The sequence below is a fragment of the Corvus kubaryi genome, unplaced genomic scaffold, assembly GCF_017639235.1.
Source record: "Corvus kubaryi isolate FWS band 111438036 unplaced genomic scaffold, C.kubaryi_AGA036_p1.0 75, whole genome shotgun sequence".
Classification (NCBI taxonomy): Eukaryota; Metazoa; Chordata; class Aves; order Passeriformes; family Corvidae; genus Corvus; species Corvus kubaryi.
The window spans coordinates 646,292-668,224 of NW_024582062.1; the positions used below are offsets into that span (position 1 = coordinate 646,292).

General features: G+C 39.6%; 1 protein-coding gene across 1 annotated transcript in view; it reads left to right on the forward strand.

The window, feature by feature from the left end:
• Positions 1-971: 971 nt before the first annotated feature.
• The window catches only part of VPS13D (vacuolar protein sorting 13 homolog D), a 97,059-nt gene continuing 76,097 nt past the window's right edge, over positions 972-21,933 (forward strand). The window contains 23 exon segments of the mRNA XM_042051386.1: positions 972-1,013; positions 3,449-3,617; positions 4,488-4,565; positions 4,793-4,983; positions 5,306-5,386; positions 5,725-5,841; positions 6,052-6,156; positions 6,497-6,667; positions 7,204-7,304; positions 7,776-7,944; positions 9,331-9,423; positions 10,171-10,381; positions 10,922-11,101; positions 11,324-11,454; positions 12,127-12,199; positions 12,692-12,862; positions 14,021-14,151; positions 14,517-14,649; positions 15,225-17,447; positions 17,805-17,956; positions 18,695-19,729; positions 20,464-20,554; positions 21,104-21,230. Of these exon segments, the coding sequence (XP_041907320.1) occupies positions 3,521-3,617; positions 4,488-4,565; positions 4,793-4,983; positions 5,306-5,386; positions 5,725-5,841; positions 6,052-6,156; positions 6,497-6,667; positions 7,204-7,304; positions 7,776-7,944; positions 9,331-9,423; positions 10,171-10,381; positions 10,922-11,101; positions 11,324-11,454; positions 12,127-12,199; positions 12,692-12,862; positions 14,021-14,151; positions 14,517-14,649; positions 15,225-17,447; positions 17,805-17,956; positions 18,695-19,729; positions 20,464-20,554; positions 21,104-21,230 (5,861 nt within the window). The 5' untranslated portion in view covers positions 972-1,013; positions 3,449-3,520.

The following is a 21,933-nucleotide window of genomic DNA, read 5'->3' on the forward strand; positions in this document are numbered from 1 at the left end:
TGAGGCCTGAGACGTAAAAAGATCTTTTGGAATAACATTTATTCTATTGCTACAAAAGAGTATTCAGATTTTGAAAATACAGATTTTAAACTTCCACAAAAGTTATGAGGTTGCTGATATTATTTCTGGAACTGGGAACTGACAAACAGGTCTGTAGTTCTACTATGAAGAAACTTTTTACAAATGTATACTAAACTTACACTTGAAGGTAGTTTCAGGACTTTGAAAATGGGCACATTGAAACTACTACAGAACTGAAGGATTTAGGCAAGAACATAATTTTTCACAGCACTTTGAACCTCTTGTGCCGTAATATTTCTGTCATTTTTTCTCCGTCAGCTCCCATTATTGGCGCCATATTGAAGCAGCAAAGGAAGATTTTTGAAGAAGTTTAAAAACGTTAAAAAAGAGGATCCTGTTAAAATAGTTAATTTACTGAGTTTTCAAATTAAGGAGCTGTCACAGAGAGAAAAGCCATGTTTTATGTTGAAGTAGGAAAAATGAGCCTGCATTTGCTTATACAAAGTATGAAAAAACCAAACCAAAACGAGAAACATATCTTTTTATAGATATATGTATCGTCAAGTTTCCTGACCTCTTTATTAAACAAAATTCGGATTTCAGCGTGGCTCTCTCACTGCACAGGTTACCTATCGCAGCTGGCCGAGCGCGCTGAGGTTGTTACTGAGGAGCCGCTGCTCCTGCAGCCTGCGGGGCACTGACTGCGGGGGCCTCTGCCGCTGCTTCTCTTCAGCCTGGCTGGCCCAGGGCCCTGCGCGGGCCCCGGTCGCTTTTCGACCCCAAACCCGCCCGTTTTCAGCCCATTCCCGCGGGCCGGGCCGGGCCTGGCCTGGCCTCCCCTGTCTGGCCGCGGTCCGGGCCCCGCCCCAGGGGCGTTACCGGGCCCCGCCCGCAGGGGGCGGTGCCGCCGCCCCATCGATCGCTCGGCGCTCTCGCACCCGGGCGCGCCCCCGCGACGGCCTGGCGCCCGCCGCCCCCCGCTCGCAGCGCAGGTGAGTCCGGGGCTCCCGAGGGGGCCCCCGGGGGGCACAGGGAGGACTCGGGGTACCCTCGGCCCCGCTGCCCTTCCCTCCTGCGTCAGCCGCCGCTCCCTCTCTGCGGGTCCGGCATGAGGGGCCCCTCCCTGCCGCACGCCGCTAGCGGCGCCCCGCCCCGCCCCGGGGTGGGTGGGCGAGGGGCGGCCGCGGTGCGTCCGGGTCCTTGCGCCCACCGCGGGGCGGGGAGGGCAGCGCTGGCCCGGCCGCGGGGGTCTCAGCCTCGCGCTGGGGCCTGGGAGTCCCTCAGGGCTTCCCCGCCCGGCGCGGGCCGTTCGCCGCCTCATGCTCCGCGGGGCTCCCCCGGGGTCCGTCCCGCTCTGCCGGGCAAGGTGACCTTTCGCTTCCTCCCCGGCACGCGGTGCGAGCACACAGGTCTCTGCTGCCGATGCCTCGTGTCCCCGGCACTGCCCCGGAGGCTCCTTCCCGCCCGGTTTTGGGTACCGGGGCGCTGCAAGAGCCCCCCGGCCTTCCGGCTGCTGCCCTGACACCTGCCCCGGCTCCGCGGCTGCAGGGCTTGCTCTGCCTCCCCCTGCGGAATATTGCATCCTTTTTTCAGCAAAAAAGGAGCTCGCTTTGAGCCAGGGCCTGGTTTGGGCTTTGGTTCTCACCCTGACGGTTCTTTTTGTACTGTGTGTGTTAAGGAAATTACAAAACTGTCATTGAAAATACGTGCCTTGTTTTAATTCCCAGGGCAGCACTGGGAAGCTCAGCAGTGCACTACAGAGCTAAAAATATAAAAGCCTTAAAACATTTGAAAGAGTCCTATATGGTTAGTTATGTCCCACGAGTTTAGGTTAAGGATATGATGTACTTTATTTACAGTTTTTAGGGTGACTTCAGGTATGGTTCATGCACCAGAGGGTTTCAGTCACTGGGATGTTGATCTCTGCTGTGCTTAAATGTTTCTTCAAGATCTTTTCTCTGCTTTGGTTCCAAACACCGGGAGATTCCTTTTTTAATTGACTTTTTTTTTTAATGACGGTGTAACAAAGATGACTGTATATGCTTTTGTTTGATCTTGAGCTTGTTACCACTTTTATTAGAATAAAAACCTACAATATAAGCTTGGTGACCCAAGAGAATGAATGCTTAGTCTTTATTTTGTGGAATAATAGTATTGTTTTGGAAAATTGTTGAGAAATTTTACAAAGGCAAAACTGTTAAACACATTTTATGTGAAGTCACATGCCTGAGTTGAATCGGACTTGCCTGTGCTATTTTCTGTTTCATTCTTCAGGACAGCCTAGTTTCACTTTCAGCCCTTAGAAGAAACCTTTCATTACTTCCTAGGTTCTGGTTATTTAATTTAACTATTAGTTAAATATTTTCACTACCTTTTTAAAAAAGAAATAAAAGTTTAAATGGGGCTGCCTAGAATCAAGCGAGCGTCATAATGAGAAAACTCTAAATCTTAATGCAAAATTTAAAATGCGACTCTTGAAGTTGTCATTTCCTTCTACTGTCAGCTGTAAATAAAGAATGTATTTTGCTTTTCTGCTTTGTAGAATTCAATGGTTTAGGCAGGTACATGGGATTGGGAGAGTTTTTTAAACACAAAATTGATACATTTATTCCATTCTAACCTCAAGAAATGGCCTGCATACTTTTTCCTTACTGTACCAGCTTCACCCTGCCCTTGCAGGAGCTATGAGTAGTTAGTTTTGCAATTCAGTGGTTAAAAAGTTGAACAGGGACTTCGGGATTTTAATGCTCTGATTACCACAGAAGTTGAAACAGAAATGGCTGGAGAAGAGTGAAGGGGAATGTTCAGGAGCGTGACCAGTGGTGCTTCTCTAATGTAGCTTTTTCCCTCTTCAGTGCAATAATCTCTGCTGCCACTTTGAAAACCTGTTGGAGTAACTGTTGATGAACTATTTTTGGGGCTCGTATCTGATTACTTCCCACACACACGCTCTCCCAAAAAGGGGTTGAGTAGGGTGAGTTGCTTCACGGATGTAGTGTAAGAATTCTACAAAAATACAGTTGGCTTCAGGCTGTTACTTCAGACCAGGCTGCTAAACCCAGCATGGTGAAAATACGGACAGCAGAGAAGGCCAGTGCAAACTTCAGCACGGAATTTTGGCCTTTCCTTTTCTGGAGGAGGATTGTAGATTTGCCTTGTTGATTATTGCAACAAGATGTAATGTTTTGGTTAGAAAAATGATGGAAAGGTGAACTTTATGTGCAAATGGGAGTGGTGTGTAATCACCAGATCTCTATATGAAGCTGATTTGACACTTAAAGGTCATAGGATAAAGCTTTTTTAAGGTAGAAATCAATCCTTAGTGCTTTTACTTTTCTTTAGCTAGATCACGGCAGGAATTGAAGTGACAATTCTTGTGTTGAGAGTGGATATTTCTGACAATAATTTTCTTGGTTTTTTCTTTCAGACTGAGACTAATTATGGAAGAGAAATCCAGAAAATGACAGAAAAGCGTTAGTTTTCCTCTTCTAGGACAGTCATGTTGGAAGGATTGGTAGCCTGGGTCCTTAACACCTACTTGGGCAAATATGTCAATAACCTGAACACAGACCAACTTTCAGTGGCACTTCTAAAGGGTGAGGGAGGCTTTGTGGTATTTTCTGTACTGTTTTCATATTGTGATTTAGAAAAGTGTTATGTTTTTGTAATAACTGGAAGGTGGAATAGAAATAATCACTTAATATTGTGTTTAATGTTTATATAAACCGTTTTAATACAGAGTTTGGTGCCAGAACTTTGCAATAAATAGTAAATGACCTTATGTTCTTTGTTGCTTTTTATCAACATTCTTAAACCAATTTACATAAAATTTTCAGAAGTATGCTTAGCTGTCTTAGCATGTTGAATTTATGTCATTCTTTCTTGGTACTGTGCAGCAACTTTCCTGTCGAGGGACCATGGCAGAAGTGTCCTCCAGCCTCTTACCTCCTTTTATTGCTCGTAGTTACTCCCTGTAATCTGGTTTGTGTCATGTTGCATCCACGAGTTTTGTACTTTGTACAGAGTCCTCAAATCAATGCTTTTTGTTCACCCTTTGCCGCTGTTATCTGCTGCTTCTGGTGAGAATGTTTTGTAATACTCCAAGGCTTTTCTGTGTGTGCTTTTTACAATACTAAGAAAATAAGTATCTCTTTTGAAAAGACAATAAGGAGAGGTTTTGTCTGTGGCTACAACAAAGTTCAGGTCTAGAGCCTCACAGAAGATTCCTTCTGGATGACCTCATCAAGTAGTTTGAGCACATGACATTGAAAAATTAACAAGTGTATCAAGTAACCGTTGTGATTGTAACACAATCCGAAGTGGTAGGTTGTCTGTTCTCGTTAAATCCCATTTAATTTTAAAAAAACGCAAACAATGCCTGTCATTTTAAGCTTAGAGTTGTAAAGTTGGCTTTCTTTAACATAGTTTTATTTAGCAGACTTGTCTTTTTCTTCTGCTTTGTATAGGTGCTGTTGAATTGGAAAACTTGCCACTAAAAAAAGATGCCTTAAAGGAGCTGGAATTACCATTTGAAGTAAAGGCAGGTTTGTATTTTGCTTGTGTATGCAGGACAGATGTTTCTAAACAGGAAGTATTGCATGTTTTAGGGGACCTGTGAGTCAGAGGCTTGAACAAATGAGGTAGCCTGATTTTTAGGTTATTTCTGTTCTAGCTTGTTTGTTTTTTACATCACTTTTTCCTTGAGGATTTTTAAGGGTGATAAAGTAAATTTTCACAGGAATCTGATAGTGTGTCTGTTTTGTTTATTCAGGTTTCATTGGCAAAATAACACTACAGATCCCTTTTTATCGTCCACATGTGGATCCATGGGTGATATCTGTTTCAAAACTGCACTTAATTGGTGCACCAGAAAAAAGAGAAGAGTTTGATGAGGAAAGGGAAAAGTTGCAAGAGAGAGAGTACAAGAAAGCCCTTCTGCTGGCACTTGAAGAAAAATGGAAGGTGAGTCAAGCTTGTGTTTCATGGTGAAGAAACGTCTGTGGTGGATGGATTGTACTCTAAGTCTCCTAATGAGAGAGAACAAATGCACGGGAAATGGAGTTAGAACTTGATTTGTACATGCTGACTGACGTAGTACAATTTCTGCCCTACCGCCCCTCACCATTATGTTGTATGTCGCACATATGTCGGAGATATGTAAATATCTTAACCTGTTTATTTTTTCTTTATCCCTGTTAACAGTGATTTCAGTGTAACAAAGTATATTGTCTCCTCACCAGCTGTTACAGTGGTTAGTAATGTTTATCCATGTTTGCTCTTACAGAAAGAACAACAACAGAAAGGGGAGTCTTACTGGTACTCAGTTACCGCATCTGTAGTCACGAGAATTGTAGAAAACATCGAAGTAAGTCTGTGCTTTCGAGTGGTTGGCAGTTACACATTTGCCTTTAAAATGGAGAATAATTGTAGGATAGCAAAAAAAGTACAGTGGTACAGTGTGTTGGGAAAGTGGCTCATTTTTGGGAGAAGGGCAGGGTCTGATGGTGTCTGAAGAGAAGGTAGAACCGGGGAGTACAAAAACAGAAATGAGGAATAGGGTTTCTCTTAGGTTAAATATCTAGTAGAAATTAATTGGAAAATTGAAGAAATTAGGTATTAAATTGCTCCAGCATTAATGAAAAGTACTACTGTCTGCCATAATGATGTAAATAGTATCTTTAGTAATGTCTTTTTTTTATCCAGTTAAAAATCCAGGATGTGCATTTGAGGTTTGAAGATGGTGTCACAAATCCCTCACAGCCATTTGCGTTTGGCGTCTGCATCAAAAATGTGTCAATGCAAAATGCAGTGTTTGAACCAGTAAGTGCAACTTGTGCATACAAGAGCAGCTCAGATGGGATGCTGCGTTTTATGGGTGCTAGTAAATACTCAGTAAAACATGGCATTTTAATAACCTTTTGGTTGTTGTAATAAATTGAGCATTTCGTCTTTTTTATTTGGTATGTAGAACTAAAAACTACATGGCACATGGTGTGTGATCTTGACTTTACTCCACTTCTTCTACTCCAGGTGGAAAAGCTGATGCGGAAAAAACAGATGGATGTTGCTGATTTCAGTGTTTATTGGGATACCAGTTGCACTTTACTGGGTGACCTTCCTCCTGGGCAGCTACAGGTACATGAGAGAAGTTTTGCATACGAAAGAGAGGTAGTTGTTACTCTCCTTTCTGTACTGCAGACCTGACTGGTGTAGAATTTATTGGATTTGGTCTTTTAAGAGCAACAGAAGTCTATGGTTTCATGCTTTAGTGATAGGATACATGTGCGATCCACAAAGGCTGTGCTGTGAAATAGCTTGTTTTACTTTTGAGGAGAGAACATGTTCAATAAATTTTTTCCAATGGACTGGCCTGCTAGTAAAGTACATTCTAGTACATGAAACCAGTGCATCCTAATGACACCACGACACTGTTGTACACTCATTTCTTAGAGAGTAATTTGCTTGTAACCCCCAGGAAGCAATGGATAGAAGTATGGAAAGTCGTGATCATAATTACATCATGGAGCCTGTCTGCACTTCTGCTCTTCTCAAGAGAAATTGTTCTAAGGAGCCTTTAAGATCCCGCCATGCTCCACGCCTGGAATGTGACATTCAGCTTGAGACGATACCCCTGAAGCTCTCCCAGGTAAATAGCAACCATTTACCTGCCAGTAACTGGAACAGATAGCATAAAACTGGCGGTGTTTGTGACAGCTTAAATGCTATTATTGTAGCCTAACATTAATACTCTCTGAAAGATTTTATTTGAGAGGCAGCTCAAAGAGATATATTGAATAGGTTGTTCTAAAGTCAAGCATTCAAAATTATTTATTTATTTTACTGAAACCAATTACTGCAAAAAGAATTAAATTGTTGTTTGTTTATTGTAGTAATAGGAAGGGTGCATGTGGGGGGGTTTGATCTGTGCAATGTACAATAGCAGCTGATGTTATGTTGATAACCTGACATGGAAGATTTCATTCTGTGTTTTTGTAAATAAAGCTGTAAATCGAATGTCACACATGAACTACTAGTTGCTGGGAGAAGATGTGTCACATTGGGGAACAGAATTGTTATAATCCTAATCCTGCACCATGTGCAGGCCACTGGTTTTTTCCTCTTCTTTTCCTGGGAAAACACTCCAGTATCACCTCACTGATCTGTGTGTTGTTTCACTAAAAGATGCAGTATCAGCAGATCATGGGATTTTTAAAGGAACTGGCTAGAAAGGAACAACAGCTTAAATTCAGGAAGTGGAAACCAAAGGTTACAGTAACAGAGAAGTAAGTACATCTCCATATGTGGTGTTGTCAATAGGGTATTACAAGCTATATTAGAAAAACTAGATGAGACAAATACAAAAATGTACATAATAACAATATGTTAGAGATTCAGTTTTCATGTTTTGTTCCCCTACCTCATAAATGAGTTTTAAATACTCAGATGTAATTCAGACGTAAAATTATCCTTACCGGAGGCTTTCAATCCAGTCTGTGTAACTCTAAATTTTGTTGTCTGTGCCTGATATGTGGCAGCTGGACTAAATCCCATTGGAGTGGTGGGACCCTGGGGAGTATCGTCCTACAGTCTGTAGGACCAGCCCATCTGTGCTGGCTCCAGTGCTACTGCTTTTCCTGGCCGTTGGCCCATTGCTTTTCACTGTGTTTCCTGCACCTTTCACCAGTTGGATATGGACTTGGGTTAGGTTTTTTTAAATGAGATACTGGTAATACAGCAATTGAAAATTGTTCCAGCTGCCGGGAATGGTGGATCTTTGCCCTGAATGCAAATCTTTCGGAGATCAGGGAGCAGAGGCAACGTTCCACCTGGCAGTTCGCGCTGCATCGGGCCCGGGATGCAGTGTCCTACACAGACTTGTACTACAGCAAGCTGAAGGGGGAACCACTGTCTGCTGCAGACCAGGTATTTAGACTTGAGTTTCTTCTACAGTGATGATTAATCATCTTACATTTGGTTTGTTTCATCTTTTCATGTTTAAAACCTGGGCAAGATAAGAAACATCTTTAGTTGTACTGCAGTCTGTTTTCACTGAACAGACTGTCTGCTGACCACAGCTGAGATTTTAATGATGAAACCTGGGCTTGTGGGAGGTGTGCGTGCTGCAGGGTTCATGTGTTTTTGTTTTGCACTGCAAAAAGCTGATTGGTTTTTGAGCTGTAACCAGTGTTCACCAAAAATAGCGTTAACTGCTATAGAATGCCTGTGACAGTTGGTGACATGCTTTCTTAACTCATGTTCTCTGTAGATCCAAAAGGTATTTAAATACCAGAGATGTGTCTACCCATATGCTTTGGTAGAGAATTGGGAAAAATTGTGGCTACTTGACAGTGTGTTTGGGGTTATTTGGCGGGTTTTGTTGGGGTTTTTTATTTGTTTTGTTTTTCCAAGTTGATTTGAGGATGAAGAATTTAATGCCCCTAATAATGAACCTATGACCTACTTCAGAAAGAAAAAACCCATGAACTACAATTAGCTGCTTTTTATGTTTAGGTATATTGGGACTTTTGCTTTAAATCAGTTCAGGGCACCATGTACCTCACCTGTATTAATTAAAGGTGCAATTCTGCTGTTACTTTTAAGTTGTATGTGGTCCTTACTTATGTAATTTGGAGATGAACTGTAGGAGTAGGTCAATATACAGAAAATTTTTATAGTACCTAGCGAAGCCAGGTCTCATAGAGCTTGTATTGTGTTCAGCAGAGCTGTGAAATGTAACAAGGTTAATGGCAGTGGACTAGAAAAATGTCTTTTGCTTTGTTGTTTCATGATAGTTTTTTTAGACTTGGGTGAATTGTCAGTTCCCACAAATAACTTGTTAATCAGTACAGAGAAGACAACATGTCTGAGTAACTGACTATGAATACTACATTGCCCTAATTTACCCAGTTCATTTCCTTCACCTTCTTTATTCAAGACAGAAGCTTTTTTTGCCCCTGGCTAAGCAAGGCATTCTGTTAAATCAATTTATTTTCCCTGGTTTAATTTTTGTTCTGCAAATCTTGCTTCTTATTTGTAATAGGAGGATATAGTTGTGAATTTTGTACAGTGGTAAAATAGTGTATTTTACAATGCAAATAAGGTTTATTTATAATTCGGGGAAATGTCAATGTTACAATTGCCTACATGGCTTTCATTAATTTTTGTGTGCTGAGGCACTTGGATATGATCATTAATGCCATCTTAGTTTTTTCTACGAGTCCCTAACTCAGTGCAGAGATACTTGACATGTTTGTGAACAAGATTCTGTACTCCTTGAATGCAGGTACTTCACCTTTTTTGTCTTTCCAGGCACAAATGCATCGTATTGAGGATGAGCAGACTTATGAAGAATTGAAGGTTCTGTATGAGATAGTTCATAATAAATTTCATGACTTAGCTGAGGTGAGAGCATTCTCCATACAGTGTAATGTTTGCAATCTTTAAGTGATTATCTGAGGTAGTGTTCTGCTGGACAGCCTTATCAGGTATTTTCTTTGATTTAGAAGTGTGGCATTAATGCTAAAATTGCAGAAATGCTCAGTTCCTGCAGTCTTTACGGTTGTGTCACTTGCACAGTGAAATCTTTTGTCTTGTCATATGATGATCTTCCCCAGCAGGATCCTTGCCAGAATTCCTAGGTCAGGTACTCCGCATCTTAAAAACAACAGAGTGGAAACCAAGGCCTGTAGTGAATATTTTCCTGAAATAAACAGGTGCCAGAAGTGAGCCTCACAGAAATTACTTGGGGAACACACTTCATTAAATATAAACTAATCTCCATAACAACACAATATCATCTCTTGTAAATACAAATGTTAAAATGTAGAGCTGTGCTTTATGGTGTGAAGTGACTTCTTCTTTGGTTTAGTGTTTCTAGACTAAGATTTAAACAGTGATGTATGGCTTCATATATGCATAATCATATGCATATTTATATGTTCATATGAATACACAGCAGTTAAGTAATTATGTTTGTTACTTCTTTGCTGCTGCTCTCCTCTAGGCTGAGTATTCATTGAGAATATCACTGCTGGAGTGCTGAGTAAATTGGAGATGGAATTGTGCTTCTGTTGGGGTGGTTTTTGTACACTGGTGATACTCTCTCACTCAGCAGCAGTAACGTGTTATGTCTTGAATGTTCGGACACAGAGTGTTAAAGAGCCCTTGCCTGATTCCATTGGAGGCTCCCCTCCGGCAGAACCCGCCCATGGCAGCAGCACTGGGATGCTGCAGTACCTGCAGTCGTGGTTTCCTGGCTGGGGAGGTTGGTATGGATATGCTCAGCAGACTTATGAGGGTGAACCTTTTGAAGGGCTGCTGCCAGACCCGAAGGAACAGTGGAATCCAGAAGACATACTGGGTATGGACACACAGGGTTTGCTCCCATGGTTTGATAGCTGGTCCAGGTACGCAGAAAGGGCTCTGGGCCTGTACTGTTAAAGGATTCTCTGTCAGCTGATGGACCCAGGCAGCAGAGCTTGCCTAAAGCTGAACACCCTGGGCAGTATGTTGGTACTTGGATACCCGCTTATTTCCAAAGCGATACGTGGAATACATTTGCTTCCCCTGTTACTGTCATTTGTGGCAAAGAGCTTTGGGACCTTTTCTGTTCAAGTGTGTGTGAGAGGTCATATGACTGGGTGTAACAGGAATAGTACTGGGTTGTTGGGGTCTTTGTAAATTCAGGCTTACATTACCTTGATTGAAATAAAAGAGTTCTATGGAATATTCAGGTTTTTAAAGGAAAAAGGTATATCTGGTCTATTTCTTGTTTCTATTTTTCCCCCTGAGAGCTGGAGACATCTTTATTTTCATATTCGCAGGAACTTTCTTGTTCTTCAGTAGCCCTCCAGAAATTTAATTTATTTAACATGTTGGTTTTGGTTTTGTTTTTTATTAGGTGCGGATGAATTTTTTGACCCTGCTGCAGATGCTTCCAGCATGAATACCTTTACCAAGAGAGATCATGTTTTTGCTAAGTTAAATCTACAGCTGCAGGGTGGCTCTTTTACTCTGTTGCATGGGAAGAAGAAGGTAGTGCATGCTGAAGAGACAGCTTTTATGCAGCTGGAGTTTTCAGGTATTAAGCCCGTTTCTGGTCTTTCTTAAAAAAGACCAGAGCTGCCTCACAATTATTGTACTATATAACAAATTTCCATGTTAAATTTTTTAGTAGAAATTAATATATATAAAGACTTCAAAAATACTTATTTGTTGGACAGTATATTTTTATTCATAAAATTTAAATAAAATGTATGCTGTACTAAAAGAAACAAAATAATTCTATGTATTTATATTCCAGGTGTAAAGATCTTGGCTGAATCCCTTCCTCGCAGAAAGTCTTCCCTTCTCAAAGTTCAGCTTGGTGGTCTTTTCCTGAGGGATTTGGCAACAGAAGGGACCATATTTCCTGTTCTTGTTTTCCCAAATCCTGTAGGTGAAAAAAACCCTATAAGTTACTTTGTGGGATGCATAATTGTGTATGAAAATAATTGTACTCCAAAACTCAACTCAAAACATTTCTTATCCCAGAAAGGGAACACAAAAGTCTTGAGGAAAAGTTTCCACCTGTTGAATTTACTTTTTCTCTCTCTTTCCAAATATAATTTGTAGAACTCTTCATTTTTTACTCTGTATGCTTGTGACTTTAACCTGTCAGTTATGTGTGTTGGGAAGAAGATAATTTGTTAAACAACATTTGATTTTTGGAACAATCAACATTGCTGCTTAATCAGTGATTGTTCTTTTCCATAAAGCTCTGTGGCCCAAGGAATGGTTCTATTTCACCTGCATACTGGTACACTAAATGCAGAAATAAATTCTAGAAAATATTTCAATTTCTCTTCTGAGCGAACAAAATTTGAATCCAATGCCATGCGGATTTCTTGTGTATTTTGTACTGATTGCAATTTGCACTTCAGTGTTCAGCCTGTCTGCTGCAGGAGTGGAGAGTGTTTGCCTTCTTTCATTTGACCATGTCAGGGAAAAAAATGCATATAATAATCTCAGACTATACATATACTTCAACAGAAAAGACTTACGCTTATTATCAGGTGGCTTGGTTGATTTTATCTAAACAATCTTTTTCTTTTAAATTCTTATTAGCAAAAAGAGGTTGGCTGCATGTCTTCCTTTGGACTCCAAAGTTTGTCCTCAGAAATGACTAATGAGAACACTGGTAAAGATTTCATTTTATGTTTGATGACATAATTACTAAAAAACGAGAAATTTCAAAACTAAGTGCCTAGAGTTTGAATTAATGCAAATGCTTTTTGCAAATGGTAAAGATAAAATCATAGAAGCTTTGTTCAGATGTAAGGGTGCATGCAGGTTGACTTTAAAGAAAGGAAGAAACGATGTCTTTCAAGACAATAGGTGTTGCCCTTACTCTTAGTTTTGGTTTAAAAAGAAATTAGTAGGAATTCAACATTAGGACCCCAATTATACGTATGTTTTTGTATATATAACCTTGTTGAATTCTGTTGATTGTAGAAGTTGAACATGTTACTTCCTTTTCTGTTACTGAAGAATTCTTAGAAACTTCTACTCACCCAGTACTACCAGTTAAAAATCAGTTATTAAATTCTTTGGGAGTTGTTTTTTGGTTTTGTCTATTTGTTTGTTTTGGGGTTTTTTTATAGCTGCTTTTTGTAACTCTTTTTTTATTCAGTTGCAGATCCTGATGCCCCAGTATTTGAGATGCTTTATGAAAGAAATCCAATTCACAGCACTTTTGAGAGACACCTGGAAGTCAGTACCAGACCTCTAAATATTATTTACAATCCACAAGCCATTAAGAAAGTAGCTGACTTCTTCTACAAGGGAAGGGTTCATTCCTCAGGTTAACCTTTAATGTGTTTTTTTGGTGGGGTTGGTGGATTTACATCTTTTCTTGGTTTTGATTTTTATTTATTTTCATTCTTAGAAATATAAAGCACTAATCAAAGAATCTTTAAGTTCAAATTTAGCAGTATTCCAAGTCTTCTCTGGAGGGTTTTGTTTTTTTGTTTGTTCTTTAATTCAATCAGGGGTTTTGCTTTGGCAGGCTCCTGCAACTTCTGCTTTAAAATTGCAAGTTGCTGCTATACCCCATGGTGGATGTTCATGCCCCCTAAATTAAAATGCATAAATAAAGAGAGGGGAGTTGTTCCTGTAATGCGTTCTGGAAACTGATGGAGTTTTTTTGAGAGGGCAGTTGAAAGAGTATTTCTATAGTAATCATACAGAGGAAATAGTATTCTGGTTCCTGTTGTATCTCTTCTGTTGATTAGATAAAGACTGCCCTTTGTTATGGCTTCTTGAGATACCTTGAGTTTTAGATTTGAGCATACTGGTTCCATAAATTTCTAAGGGCAACAAGATCTAGTACCTAACCCTGTAACACTCTAAAGTGGCCACCTTTGCAGTTTTGGTTGTTAAAGTTCAGTTTTTGAGGAAATGAGAGGTGACAGTAAGCGACATTAGGAACATTAAAATGTTCTTGAAATACGAATTATTTTTCTGCTGATTATGGTAAATACCAAAAGATTCAAGTTACCTGGCATAAAGGTGTGTGTCATGCCTTTTCTCACAAGGTGAGATTATTCCATGAATATTCAAGTTTAAAATAAACCACCCAACCAAACAAAAAACCACTGCCTACATAGGCACATCTTAATGTTTAGTTAGAATTTCCTCTGTGGCCATACTTAGCACCCTTTCTTTCTTCCTCAAATTTAATTACTTGGGCTGAAGGTCTGTGAAATAAAGACCAGAAAAAGGTTTGGGGAGTGTTTTTTTTAGTGGGATTATTTGTTTTGTGCTTAGATACTTCCTTTTTTCTGTGCAGCAGCCTGGTGAATAGGCACAGGCAGTGGCTTTCACCTGCTGTGTTTTCCTGTTTTGTATTTTACTGCTAAAATTTAAAATAAATCTTTTATTTTTTCTCTTCCATTTTTTCTTCTGATTCAATACTGGGTGAACAAAGTTATACCTAGTCAGTTTTCCCTCTCTTGTGCAGGTTTTGGTTATCAATCTGAGTTAGAGGCAAGAGTGGCTGAAGCTGCCAGAAGACAGTACAACAAGCTGAAAATGCAGACAAAAGCTGAAATCAGACAAACGATCGATCGTTTATTAGTTGGAGACTTCATTGTAAGTTTTTGCCCCCAAAATGTCTAGGTGGACTTTTAGCCTTTCGGTTTAGGACTAGGAGCGCTAAAGAATGAGGTTTGTTGTTGTTTGTGTGAGCAGGATGGGAGTTTTCCAGGGGGTGGTGTAGATTCCTTTTGCTGTTAGTCAGTCCAGGCTTGAGGGTGCAGGGGGTGTTTTCACCTGCTGAAAATGTTTCTTTATTGACTGCAGTGGGAGTCTGTGGTTTAACAAGGTACCAAACCTGAGTGTGGCTGGAGTTCGTGACAGTCAGCTCATCACAAGAAAAAGTGGCTAATTAGATGTTTCACATGGCTTTTTAAATTTGTTTTCTTATGGGCTATTATATCTTTCTTCTTAACTTTCAGGAAAACAGCAATAGCTGGACTGTGTGCCTTGATATCTTTGCCCCTCAGGTGATCTTTCCTGATGATTTCAGATTTGTGGATCCTGTGTTAGTTGTTGTAGATCTGGGAAGAATATTACTCACAAATTCTCAAGGTATGATCTAGAATTATTGCAGCTTTCCTTTTTTTAATATCTTCTTTCAGAAAGTCAGAGCTTAAAAAAAACAGGTAAAAAAGTACAAGGAAGTTTTTGAGGGGTGTTCCTGCTTTGTAAAGTAGAAAAGAATCCTTTTCTTAAGATAATAAAATGAAAGTTCATATCAGGCAATAAAGCCAGTTGGACAAAACTTTCTGATGATAAAAATAGTTAAGTAGCTCTTACCTTTCATTTGGTTTCGAGGATCGTAAGAATTGTGTGGGCAGAGTTCTTTTTTTGACTTGGTTAAAAGTAAATCTTGTAGTAAGTGGGTTAAAAATGAGACAATAGTGTCTTTGAATAGCTTCTATACTGCATTGTGACTGACACTTCTGTGAATGTAGAAGTATAGTAGGTTTCTTGTTGAGGAAAAAAGAAGTGACAGTGGAAGGAGGCAAGGACAGTACCAGATATGCTCTGTGTTAAAAAAAATAGGACTTCATACAGGATGATCAGATAATGATAGAAAACATCTCAGGAGGGAGGAGAATATGTTGGTTTGTTTGTTTGTTTACTGTTTTTTTAATCCGCAGAAGACTCTAGGAGGAGTGCAGGTGCCATTTCTTCAGAAGTCAATGAGTTGAGTGATGAGGAATATAAAACACCTCTTGCAACTCCTCCCAATACTCCACCACCAGAATCCAACACCAATAGTGGCACCAAAGTGTCTGAATTTACTGGAGTAGAAATAAGTGAAGAGCAACTACAGGCACACTTAATGAGTAAAAAAATGTATGAGAGATACACACTTTCTTTTATGGACCTTCAGATCATGGTGGGCCGAGTGAAAGACAACTGGAAGCATGTGCAGGATAGTGATGTGGGTCCAACTCATGTGGTAGAAAAATTCAATGTTCACCTGCAGCTGGAGCGCAGACTGATATACACATCTGACCCAAAATACCCAGGAGCCGTCTTGTCTGGCAATTTGCCAGACTTGAAAATTCACATCAATGAAGACAAAATCTTGGCTCTGAAGAACTGTTTGACACTGCTGAGTACATCTGAAGCTAAGTCTTCAGATGCCCTACATTTAGGGAAAGACAAGATTTTTGCAGAGGTAGACCAGTTTGGCAGTTTGCATGATTCTGTAATGAATCTAACACAGAGTGTTGTCATGCTGGAACAACACACCCGGGAAGTTCTTGTTGAATCCCAGCTGCTTTTGGCTGAGTTCAAAGTAAACTGTATGCAGCTGGGTGTTGAGAGTAACGGGCGATACATCTCTGTGCTCAAAGTTTTTGGCACCAATGCCCATTTTGTGAAAAGGCCTTATGATGCAGAGGTGTCCCTGACTGTCCATGGCCTGTTACTGGTTGATACTATGCAAACATATGGAACAGATTTTGATCTTTTGATGGCTTCTCATAAGAACCTGAGCTTTGATGTGCCAACAGGAAGCCTTCGAGACAGCAGGGCTCAATCCCCAGTTTCTGGATCACAAGATGCACGTCCCATTGATGTAGCTGGTTTGGCAGAGAGATGCACTACAGCCTCCAGCACCTCACTTGGTAACAATGGAAAAGATCAAGAGTCCTTGATAAAGTTGGAGTATCAGTTTGTGAGTGCAGAATGCCCATCGATGAACTTGGATAGCAGTCTGCAGGTGATCTCTGTACAGGTGAACAACCTGGATATCATCCTTAACCCAGAGACTATTGTTGAACTGATTGGGTTCCTCCAGAAATCTTTCCCCAAGGAGAAAGAAGATTCTAGTCCTCAGCCTTTAATAGCTGACTTGGAGAGAGGTTGGCGGGAACAGGAAACATTCCAGTCTACTTACGCACAGAACACAGAGGTAGCGGTCGATATTCACTGGTTAAATGTTCTTCTCCTCAGGACAGTTGGCATGGCAAATGGAGAAAAATATGGCAGAAAAATTGCAACAGCCAGTATTGGTGGCACCAAAGTCAATGTCTCCATGTGTAGTAAACTGGATGTGAATGGCTCTCTTGGATGCCTTCACCTTATGGATCTGACCCAAGACAATGTAAAGAACCAGTACGTGGTGAGCATAGGGAACACAGGGAGGTATGAAAATCTCATTGGCGATGTAAATTTCTTTGAATCTTTATTTTTTAGGCTTGATGATGGAAATAGCCTTCCAGATGCTTTAAGTTTCACTTTCACAGAAAAGTCAAAAGAAGAGTGTTTTCTCAACCTCAAAATGGCTTCCTTGCACTACAACCACTCAGCCAAATTTTTGAAAGAACTGACTTTGTCCATGGATGAGCTGGAAGAGAATTTCCGCAGCATGTTGAAAAGTGCAGCTTCAAAAGTTACTACAGTCTTGGCAACTAAAACTGCTGAATACAGTGAAATGGTTTCTTTGTTTGATACCATACCACGATCAAGAGATGTTGCCAGTGCAGAAGATAATGAAGGCAATGCATTTGGATCACAGCCCCTCAAAACTGATACTATCAAGCTTATATTAAATGTAAACATTGAATCGCCAATTGTCTCCATACCTCGAAAGCCTGGTAGCTCTGAATTGCTTGTAGGTCATCTAGGACAAATATCTATTCAGAATTTTGTACCAGGAGAAGATGAGTCTACAAGTGATAGGCTGCAAGTTGAAATTAAAGATATTAAGATGTATTCATTAAATAGTAGTCAATTTACAAACAAGAAGGAGCCTGCAAGTGAGATACCCCATGGACCACATTCTTCCTCAGGTCCTGCCAGCATTACCAGCCAGGAAGAAACTCATTTTACTCGTCATGACTTCTTTGAATCATTACATAAAGGCCATGGTATGTGAATCAGAGGAGTCTTAATTATTATAATGTGAGTAGTATATGTGTCAAAAATGTGTATTGACCATAGGTCTAATTTATATTCTGCTTCACCCATCCTACTAAAATACATTGGTCAGTTTTAATGACAATGGGCTAGTTATTGTATTTATATCTTTTTTTGGTCTCCTAAGCAAAAACTGAATGGTGCCTTTTATGCAGAAATTGAGCAAAACATAACCACACAACCTTAGTCCAGCATTGCTCACATTCTGAGCAAGTTCAATAGCTACCTTGTTACTTCCTCCATACAGTATTTATGGGATAATCAGTTCACTTATTCTAATGTTGTTTTAATTTCACTTTCTCTTAAAGCTTTCCACATTCTGAATAATACCACCATCCAGTTTAAATTGGAAAAGATACCACTAGAGAAAGATTTGGATTTAACTTTCCCTCTGTGTAATGAAGAGTTTGGAATATCAAGCATCATGAAGATTGAAGGGAAATTTGTGAACCCTCTTCAGGTACAGAAGTGTAGTATTTCCACTATCAATATAAAAGTATTTCCCTGCATAGAAGATAAGTATTTTTCAGGCCAGTATCTTCAGGTTTAACATGTTGATAGTTTAGAAATCTGATCCTTATATACGTGATTAAAAGAGACAGTCTTAAGTCATGATAATAATGACCAATATTTAACCTTGTTTGGGGGCATTTTAGACGTCTTAATGAATTAGTATAACTTTTGCTTATCTTGAACACAGAAGGAAAAGTAAATGTGTCACTGTCCAAGTAAGTTTATTTGCAGTTCTAGTTGAAACTAAGCATTAAAATGCCATTACCTTGAAAAAAATCTGTGCAGGAGCAGAGGTTTTAAATAGAGGAAACTGAAACTTCTAATGCTAAGGAGACAAGCAATGATGGCTAAGTGGAATGTTTGTTTCATATATTACTGTGTAAGCTCAGGGGGTGAATTATTTTTAACTAACTCTGTGTGGATGGTTTTTGCCCAGGGATACAAGGTATCCTATTCTAGGATCCCATCCCATGTGTTTCTAGGTGGTGTCATCTTGCAGAGCTAATACAGAAGAACTGTTTTGCTTCAGTTTTGCATTATACCTTGTTTTGGATTGTTTTTTTCTTGGATGAATTTAAAATTTTTGTGGGCTGGCATACCACTTATGAGTTTTAACATACATGTATTAATTCTATTAATATATAGAGCTCCAATGTGAGGATTGTTTCTTTTCTCTATGTTGTAGGTGGTGTTAGCAAAACATGTGTATGAACAAGTCCTTCAGACTCTGGATAATTTAATTTACAGTGAAGACTTGAACAAGTTTTCAACCACTTCTACATCTCCAGCTGGTCTTAGTTCTCCTTCAGCATCACTTCATAGTACAGCCACAGAATTCTTGAGTGAACGGAAGGAAAATGGTTTATTCAGCCACTCTAGTTTTAATTCTGTTCCAAACAAGCCCTTAGCTATCAGGGAAACAAAATCTTTTACTCAGATTCAAGCAAACTTTCACATCTCAGAGCTCCAGGTTCAGTTAAGTGGTGATCTCACACTTGGGGCACAAGGTCTCGTGAGCCTTAAGTTTCAGGATTTTGATGTTGAGTTTGCCAAAGATCACCCTCAGACCTTGTCCATTCAGATTGCCTTACGTTCCCTGCTGATGGAAGATCTCCTGGAAAAGAAACCAGACTCAAAGTATAAGAACCTCATGGTGTCCCGTGGAGCACCCAAACCGTCCAATTTAGCACATAAGGAATATCTTTCACAGTCCTGTCCCTCAGTATCCAATGCAGAATATCCAGATATGCCACGGTCCCTCCCTTCCCATATGGAAGAAGCACCTAATGTCTTTCAGCTGTACCAAAGACCAGTTTGTGCCTCCCGTAAGAAGCAAAAAGAAGATGCTGATTCTGAGTATCCTCTGACTCCACCTCCTTCTCCATCAGCAGACAGATCCAAGTTGCCCTGTGGAAAAAGTAACTTTGATGATTCATTAGTTCATATCAATATATTTCTAGTGGATAGGAAACATCCTGAATTTTCTTCTCGCTATAACAAAATTAATCGTAGTGTAGATGTTGATTTTAATTGTCTAGATGTGTTAATAACTTTGCAAACTTGGGTAGTGATACTGGATTTCTTTGGGATTGGATCCACTGCTGATAACCATGCTATGAAGCCACAGCCTGAAGATACTCAGCAGACAATCAAATCAGAAATAAATTCCTTGTCAGCTTCTCAAGCCCAAGAGCCTGTAAACACTAAACTGGATCTAAAGGTATACTTGAGATGCAAAACAGTAATGGGATTGTCTGTCATAAAACTTCTGGTTTATAGAAACTTAAGGTGACATTTACATCAAGTGTCTTATATTCTAGTGGGGAGTATACATAAATGCAGAAACAGATTTAAAATGGGTGTAGATGTAGTTAAAAGAAACAAAAAAGGAGTTATAGAGGAGTTACTGAAAAGCAGAACATTTGCAAAGTGCTTGGCTCCCTTGTTCTGTGTCCCTCTCTTGAATGAAAAGGTTGCTTCAGTATTAAAGACCTAACATGCTGCAATTGGCACTGTGCTGTTCTAGGTACTATGGAATTTATTTATGCAAAAAAATTCTATATTTTATAAATATATATCCATATATGTTTATACATCTGTATGTATAAACATATTTGTATATATAAGCACATTATGTATGTGTATATAATATAGTCTTTGCCCAGAGGCCCTGCAGTCTTAATTTACATGTGACAAATCTTGAAAGAGAAGAACATGAAGGTAACAGTGCTGGGATTTCTTCTTGGCCTGATAATTCTGAATAGCTTGGGAGACCCATTAATGTGCAAACAAGGCAGTAAAAATGTTGCTCTCCTTCAGTGTCTCCTGATCAGATAATTGTTGTGTGCCATTCATGTGTTACAGTGCAATTGTCTTGAAAAAAAGCTAAACAAGATGTTCAAGCTCTGAAGTCATGTTGTTTCATACCAATTTGTTCCTGTTTTGTTTGACCAGGTCCATTCTTTATCCTTAGTCCTGAATAAGGCAACCAGTGAGCTTGCTAAAGCCAGTGTGGCAAAACTTGCAGCTCACTTGGAAGTGATTGGTGAGTAGATTGAAGGGTCCGGTTTGTTTGCAGCTTAAAGTAAGATGAGGTGTGCACTGGAATTACGATTTTAAATGTTTTTATTTTGGTCCTCATTGGGTTTTTGTGTGTTTTTCTTGGGCAAAATGCACATTCTCCTCCCACTGCTTCTTCCTCTGCTTTTTCAGGGTTTGTTTTAAATCCTGGCATCCCTCCCAGTTGTCACCTTTCATCATTGTAGCTGAGATTGGCTGTGATTTTAATGCTTCACTTTCACAGAGCAGAACATTAGTTTTTATTACTGTTTTAGAGGAAAAAAAGGAGTTGCATCTAAGTTTCACAAATCAAAGTGGTGTGATCACGTGATGTGTGTAAAGCCTAGAGTAATGTGTGGGTTAATACAACCTTTGTAGCAGAAGGACGTGATTTTCTTTGAACACAAAGTTTAATGTTTAATTGAATTGATGTACTTAATTACTTGTAAGGATGCTATCCCACTAATAGAAGCTTTTGGGGTTTAGTAACTGATCTGTGTTTGTGGATCCCGATTGTCTGCCCTTTGTTTTTCAGAGGGAGATTTAGCCTTGCAGGGAAGTATTGGAAGTCTGTCCTTAAGTGATCTTACAGCTCATGGAGAATTTTACAGAGAACGTTTCACTACAAGTGGTGAAGAAGCACTCATTTTCCAAATCTTTAAGTATGAATTTAAACTTCTTGTTACTCAATATTAGCTTGGTACTCCATTAACTTCCAACACACTCCCCGCAAAAAAACCAAAAAAAAAGTCAAACAAACCCACAAAACCCAAGCCTACAACTGTCAGGGCTGCATGATTCTGCTTTGGCCTCTTGGGACTTAAGTGGGACTTAAAATATTTCCAGTCATAAACTTGAGATTTTTAACTTACCTTTGTCCTGCAATGTACAAAAAAAATGGAAAAGTAGTTTTTTATTTCCCTTTAAAGCTGTTCTTGAAAGTATTTACATGATAGTTTGTTCCTAGCTAAAACAGTTGTTTTTTAAAAGTTGGAAGAGGTATTCACCTGATGAAATAGATTTTCCATTGCTCCTTAATTTTGGAATTAGGGGTTTGCTTTTGTCATACTGTAAACTTGAATTTCTTTGTTTTGTTTAAAGCAATAGTTCTTATCCTGTGATGTTTCCTGGTTCTCCAATTAATCAGATTAGAAATTATCCAAGTAGTGTTACGGAATTAATTTCAAATATGACAGCATGCTGATTCAGAATTGAATGTACACATTATCCTGCAGTAGAGTACTTACCTTAAAAGCCACGGTTCTGATATAAAATCACCAAAGGTCTAACTGGTATGCAAAGATTAAAGGTACATTCCAAATGTAGAATTTTCCTGTTTGCTTAATTAAAACTCAGCAGCACTTA